The sequence below is a fragment of the Poecilia formosa genome, unplaced genomic scaffold (assembly GCF_000485575.1).
Source record: "Poecilia formosa unplaced genomic scaffold, Poecilia_formosa-5.1.2 Scaffold164, whole genome shotgun sequence".
Taxonomy (NCBI): domain Eukaryota; kingdom Metazoa; phylum Chordata; class Actinopteri; order Cyprinodontiformes; family Poeciliidae; genus Poecilia; species Poecilia formosa.
This window is the reverse complement of record NW_006800103.1, coordinates 1319058-1326616: the sequence shown is the minus strand read 5'-3', so window position 1 is coordinate 1326616 and position 7559 is coordinate 1319058. Positions and strand designations below refer to the sequence as shown.

At 35.2% G+C, this 7559-nt stretch overlaps 1 protein-coding gene across 1 annotated transcript in view; it reads left to right on the top strand.

Annotated features, from left to right (window-relative positions):
• Window positions 1-324: 324 nt before the first annotated feature.
• LOC103146652 (heterogeneous nuclear ribonucleoprotein L-like) overlaps window positions 325-7559 on the top strand; it is a 17869-nt gene continuing 10634 nt past the window's right edge. The window contains exon 1 of the mRNA XM_007564657.2: window positions 325-651. Coding sequence (XP_007564719.1) covers window positions 451-651 — 201 coding nt within the window. The 5' untranslated portion in view covers window positions 325-450. The remainder of the gene's footprint in view (window positions 652-7559) is intronic.

Genomic DNA, 7559 nt, shown 5'->3' with positions numbered 1-7559 from the left:
CCAAGTTTTTTTCTTGAAAATTTTTATATTAACCTTTTTTTGTATTTTGGTGAAAATTTACTCCTCCTTTTTCCTATCTCCAATGGTCGTACCAATATCATCAGTACCCAGAAGAAACACCAATATTTTCTTTCCAGTTTACGATTATATTATCAGCATTCTTACTCCTTCTTTATTTCATCTAGTAAATGTAAACAAATATTATTTTACATAATTCTTGTAGACATAATCAGAACTAATGCGAACTGCAAAGGTAAAACTGAACGATAACTCCTACGCTCGGAACGGTAACAGAGTAAGACATCTTTCTTCATTAACTATCTTTGCAGAAAAGTAACCGGGGCTCTGCAGGCAGAGAGACGCAACGAGACAAACAGACAGAGTGAGACAGCAGGTGTCATCGCTCGTCGTCTCGTCTTCAGCAATCAGCGCTTTCACTGTTTGTCTCCGATGGAGGAGAAGGAGTCAGGAGGAGGAGAAGGAGGAGAAGGAGGATTTTACCGTTCAGCCAAACGACCCCGGACGGAGGAAAAAGAGGAGGCCGGTGCCAGGGATCTGGAGGAAGGTGAAGAGAAGGAGGAAGGAACGGGGTCCGCCGAGGAGGATGCAGCGGGGAGCGGATGCAACGACAGCAGGAGCCGAAGGAGGAAGGTTGGTTAAAAATATATAAACCGGGAGAAAAATGTAAAACATTATGTAAAAAGAACGACATCTTCATCTGATTTTGTTTTTAATGAGGCTTATCTGTCTTATCTCTCATACAAATTCAGAACCGTTACCTTAGGATGACTTTTATCACTCATGCGAGAACTGTTTGCGCCTTTATCTGATTTTTATGTTCTTTTACTTAAGGAGCGGAGTAAATAGTTTTGAAATGTTAAAAAAAAAAAAAACAATACACGAAATGCACAAAGTGTCACACTGGGTGAAGCTAAAATTATTTTGACTTTGACTTGTATTTGTCATTCAGTGAACACAAAACGAAATTACGTTTATTTGGCTCAAGGGCTCTTTTACAATTCTACATTTAAGCAAACTTGAAGATTAAGTTTAGAAATGTTGGAAATGTTCTTCAGGTGACTAAAGACCGACTTTGTAACTATCTTCAGGTGAATCTGAAATTTCAACTCTTATATTTACAGCTCTGGACTAAATGAAGAGCCCACTTCACTGAAGCCCATTGAAAACCTTCTGGTTAATCCACCAAATATTGATTTCCATAGCTAAGACGTTAATATAGTTGTTTCTAAATGAATATGAACTTGTTTTCTTTGCATTATTTCAGGTCTGAAAGCTCTACATCTTCCTCGTTATTTGACCATTTCTCATTTTCTGCAAATAAATACAAAATTTATGCTTGTAATTTCAGAGACATGTTGTCAGTAGTTTATAGAATAAAAGAACAATGTTCTTTTTACACAAACATCAAAATATAAAGAGTAAAATTAGAGAAACTGATCATTTTAAGTGGTCTCTTAAGGTTTTCCAGAGCTGTATATTTGGTGGAGAAATGCAGCAATCTTGTACATTGACTACTCTTATCACTATTCCATTATGTTCATTAATATTTAATGTATTTTCAATGTGCATTTTTGTCATAATTCCTTTGTTTTCATGATTTTCACCTAATTTTTTTGCATATAAAATTCTGGAGCAGCATATATTTTCAGACCATTTTACTCTCTAACCTTTAAATAAACTCTGGTGCCTTTAAGTGGCTCTAACTCACAGTCTGGGCCAGCAGAGCGGTAGGCAGAGAGGCAGGCCCATCGTAACTCTGACGGCGCTGCAGAGACTCACACCTTCTGGTGACAGTAAAACTATTCAGCATTAAATCTGCAAATCTGATGATGATAGCTAAATTATCAATTGTTGAAAGAAAATTATAGTAATTCACTGAAAAAACACAAAATCTTACCAAGTATGTATGCCTTGTTTCTAGTGAAAATGTGGAATAAGACAAAACTAACTTAAAATTAACTTTTCAGCAAGACAGGGAATCCTGTTTTATGTAAATAAGTTATTTAAAAGTGAAATAATCTGCTTACTAGTACTTTTTCATCAATATTAAGGAATTACTGACTCCCCTGACATGTTTGAGTTTGACTTTATTGAATGTAGAGTTAAAAAAGAAGAACCAAAATTATTCATAGAAATTTCTTTCTTTAAAGCAAGATGAGAACAAATCCAATAAAGTATATTTACATATTCAAAGAAGTGGGTAAAAGTACAAATTATTTTTAAATCCAATAACCCATCCAATAAATTACTTTTAATGTTAGCTTGGTTATAACATTGTTTCTTAGTTAGAAGTTTCTATATTTTTAACTATAACTGGTGCAATTAATTCATAATTGCGCCAAACCCAAAGTGTGTTTGGCTTCCCTAAAGCTAGATTAATGTGTCTGTGTTTAAATTCTGTATATTTTCCATTTAGTTTAGCAAAGGACTGAAAAATAGTCCCAGCAATTTGCTCTGTCTAATTACACATTAATAAATTCAAAGTGGGCAATTTTACATTGCCTTTATCTGTTCAGTTTATCTGCCTGGACTCTGCTTCATAGTGGCAGTTTTATGTAAAATCAACTTCTTTAGCTTTACATCATGTTATAATGTTATTTCCTTGTCAAAAACACATCTGGAGTGTTGCCTTCCTTCTTTCCATGGTGACCATTCAGCTGTCCAAAACGCCTGGGTGGACCTAGCTCCGCCTTCGAGGCTTTGCTCCTCCTCCTCAGAGCTGCAGTTTCCAAGCTTCTGCTTCATAAATCACCCCTCCCCAGGCTCCTTCAGACTAGCCAGGAGCAATTAGCAAACACCTGGTGGAACTGTGGTCAGCTGAGCTCATTATAGGAGTGACTTCTCATAGAAACCCTGGTGAAAACGTTGATAAAGGGTTAATAGAGGAACCATGTTGTGATTACTTCCTGTAGAAAGAGAGCAACAGAGGGGTTAAATTACAAAAAAAAAAAATCATTTAAGTCATATTTGATAGTTACCTGATGATGTAAAATGGCCTGGAAAACACATAGTAATGCTCCTTTAAGGTAGCGTCTCCCGTGCCAGTTAATCTAAATAAAAGTGCTTTCTCAAAATTAAATTAAATTAAACAGAAATTTGTTCTGCTTGTGTTTTTGGAAAGTCTGTCTATTTTGTCCACAGGTAAAAGTTGAATCTCTAAGGTCTAATTTATTTGCAAAGATATTTTTAAAATGAGGGCTAAGATGTGTGAGTATCTATAAATGAGTCTCTGCTTGTTTCTCTTCTTTAGTACAAGTCATTTAAAGCTCTGAGTCTTTTTTAGGAGGGCAACACAACATCTTAGTGAGAATGTGGCTGTGACAGGAAATATCTGCCCTCAGCAGGAAGCAAGGTCGTATCTCTACATACATAACTGGACTCAATGCAGCCACTCTTAACAGGAAGGTTTCCATGTGTGACCCTGATAGTTGGTGCATACAGCCGAGCAGAGCTGTTTCTCTGGTTTTCTGTGGGGTTTTTTCATGTTTGTGGGTCAGCCAGCTGATGTAGTTGAGAATCATATGCCACTATAACTTAAAGCTAACCCTGCATGCACCTTACCACCAAAACTAGATACCTACATGCACTGAATTTAAAAAAACAACATATAAACTTTTTTTTTACTGAATAACATCAAATCAGAGTAATCTTGTCCTGTTTTTGGTTAGCTGAGACTAGAAAAATTCAAGTTCAGGGCGTCTGAACATCCTTGAAAGGTCTTAAATTGGCGTATCTAAAATTAAGGCCTTAAAATTCATTAAAGTTTTATGTGACCGGACTATTTAATTTTGTATATTCGATGCCAGGCTTTTCTACGAGGTGGTAATAAACATAAACAAATTTATGTAGAATGGTGTAAATCCAGTTATTCACTGAAAAAAATTCAAATTAGTTGAAAATCTAACTTTATAAGATAAAATAATGGTAAATATTAATATTTTAACATTTCAAACTGAGATTCAAGCCATTTTTCTTATGAAAAATTATTTCGGACATAAAGTTTGTGAAAGGAAGTTTTTGTTGTAGGCAGCGTTAAACTTGATAATCATCTCAGATCTCATCTGATGATCTTTTTACTCGACTAACTGGTCGCACTAGTTTGACCTCAAGTATTCTTGCGACCTCAAGTATTTTTTTTTAGGTGCACTGTTGAGAAATCGGTCACACTTTAGAGCCCTGCACTAGGGAGTTTCTTTAAAGTGTAAACAATACAGCTGCAAACGTAGACAATCAAACAAATCGCGTATTGTTCTGATGGTTCTCCATTTTCACGCCGTCGGTTTAATCCCGTCAGTGGGACCAGAAGAAAAAAGTATCAGGTGTGAGTCGACAGGAAGGATGCTACCCGTAACACAACACCTCCTCCCTGGCGTGCAAACACAGGCTAAATAAAGACGCACAACCTTCCTTCCACCAACTGAGGCCTGGTCTCCACGGCGACGGGGCAGCATGTGTGTGTCTGCACAGAGAGGGAGAGTAACCATGGCGACGGAATTCCATTATGTGTAGCTAACCCCGACTGCTCACAAGCAGGTGAACGACTAACGGTTGGTGTTGCTATAGTAACCGGCGTGAGAACAGTTGCTGTTGTTGTTTCTGGTGGTACGGCTCAAAAATATCAGGCAAACTGCACTGCAAAAACACAACATTATTGGTTTAATTTCTAGTGCAAATATCTTAGTACACTTGGAGCTTGATTTAAGTCAATAAACTTAAAACATGGAGAAAAAAAGTAATTGTTCTATTGGCGGATTATTTTACTTATTACAATATATATTTTTTTCCTATTCTAAGTGAAATAATATGTCATTGAAACTACCGTAATACTTTTTCATCAATATTAAGGAATTATTGACTTACATCAAACTCCTATCTTGCTAAAAAAGTTACTTTTAATTTATTTTTGTCTTATTCCAAGTGCACTAAGATATTTGCAATAGAAACTAGAACAAAAATAAGATTTTTTTTGTTTTTGTAGAGTATTTGTCTACCTTGGTAGATACAACAATTCATCTCTCAAAGGAAAATAGAAAGCTTATAAAATAACTTTAGGTAATGTTTATGTGTGAATGAAGCGATAACATGCACTCTTCATGGATTTTCAACAAAGTCTGCAGTCTAAGGAGAAAAGTAGCTTTGAATGTGAAATTTTATCAGTTTTATTTGTATACATCTTTGTGTTTAGCTGTTGGTAACTGACTAGTGGTCATTTTGGCACATCTATTTGTGGTTAACTCTTCGGTTTGTAATCCAAATACATTTAATTCAGTTAAACACAACCAGATTTGGATATAAATTCAATAGACAGACAGACAGATTCGTTGCTGATTAAAGATTATACTGTGGAGGTGATACTGTAACTAACGATTATCTATCGTCCAATTATTCTGATGATTAATCGATTAATCAAATAACAGAAAATTTCCAAATTTTGTAATTTTTCATTTAACCACTTAAGCTTTTTTGCAACATTAGAATGACATAAAAATGAAAAAAATCAATTCACTTTTTACTCTGTATATTCCAATTAACGATTAATTGATTACTAATTCAGTTGATGATTATTTTAATAATTGATTAATCACAATTAATCTGATTCAGCCCTAATCCAATTTAACTGGAATACATTAAATTCAGTTAAACACAGTCAGCTTTATATTGGAATACAATTGTGTTTGGTGCAATTTCAGTCAACCAATCAATCAATCAGTCAAATTTCTTGCTCACGATGATATTTATTTTATCACATGTACCTATTCTTTCTCATACAAGAAATTATTTGGGCTTTTTTTGCGAGATCGTTGTTGTCTACATTGTCTGGTCTGCAGACTGCAGGCAGCGAAACAAGAAAGCTCGGCTTCACTGCAAACGACAATGATCTCAATCTGAACCTGCAGCTTTGTCAAGCTGCAGAAAAGGTCAGGCTGCAAAACCCACATGCTTGCATAACCTCCTTCTGACAAAGACAGTGAGGATCTTCTGTTTGTCGGCCGCGCCACCGTGCAGAAGATGTTTCCGCTTGCAGCCATCCTCATTCTGACTCAGTGTTACATTCAGATTCTTGATGCTCTGCACAAACCTTAAGGCGTTATTTTACAACTTTAAAGACTTCCACACATTCATTCTGTGATTCTCTTAAAGTTCACAAAACTTATAACAAGATATGAACTATAAGTTTATAGATGTATGTTTTCACTAAAGGTTGTGTTGTGCAAAAAGTCATAAAGGTACCACTTGAATGCATACATTACGTCCAATTCTTTTGGTTTAGTTTGATTAATTTATTATTTGCAATGAGTATAAATAATATTCATTAGATGGTTTATTTTAAGAAGCAGATTTTAGTTCCATTAGTCTTTTTGTCACAATGTAGCATCAGACTTTTTTTTAATTTGGCCTTAACTTGATGATTGTTAGCACATCAGCTCCACTTCATACCAAACTAAGTTTTAGCTAAAACTCCTCAACTGGGATCATTTCAGCTTCATTTTAGATTCAAATACACTGCAAAAACACAAAATCTTACCAAGTAATTTTGGTCTACTGACCAGTTCTTAATGTTCAGAGATCTTTAAAAAGACAAGATAAAGCAAAACTTCAAGAGTGTGTGATGGAAGATATCAAACCACAGAGCATTTTGTGGCAGATTTATTTTCTTTACATATTTATGAACCACACTGTAAAAACACCAAATCTTACCAAGTATTTTTGGTCTAGTTTCCAGTGCAAAAATGTAAGTGCACTAGAAATAAGAGAAAACTAACTTTCATGTTACTTTTCAGCAGCAAATAAGAGCTTGGTTTAAGTCATTTGCTCCTATTGATGAAAACGTAGTTTCCATTGTCAGATGAAATAATCTGCAAATGGAATCAATATTAAGGAATATTGACTTAAGTCAAGTTCTTATCTGCAGAAAAGTTACATGTAATTAAATTTTGCCTTATTTAAAGTGTACTAAGATATTTGCACCATAAAATAGACCAAAATTATTGGTAATATTTTGTGTTTTTGCAGTGTATAGACAGCTAGTGTTGCATTCGGCAGCACTTTACTCATTTAAATAAGTTTCAGAAACAACAGGAACATCCTGAACCTTCGCTGAAAGCCAGTGAAACATGAAGTGAAATGAAGTCATTCTGTTTGAGGAATCTGGAAGTGAAATATGTTTGCAGTAGAATCAGCTGAAGAGTCACTGGAGAAGTTTAATCTCAGTTGTTTCATCTTAAAATGAAAAAACTAACGTCTCAATCACTTATTGTTTTATCTTCTGTGGCCAGTTTTGCTAACCTATATAGACTGTGCATACTTTTTGTTTAGTTTTTATAAGCCCTAAGCCCGCCCTGTTTCTGATAAATAAGACGTGTATTGTTGTGCAGTTGTGGTTTTCAGGTGTCAGTGTTTTTGATGAACAGATGGGCAGAAGTGATTTGATGATAACTGCTCACACCAAGAGTTTCTCAGCGCTAAAGCCTTCCTCTGATCACTGAGTTAAATCAAAGGTGTGTGTGTGTGTGTGTGTGTGTGTGTGTGTGTGTGTG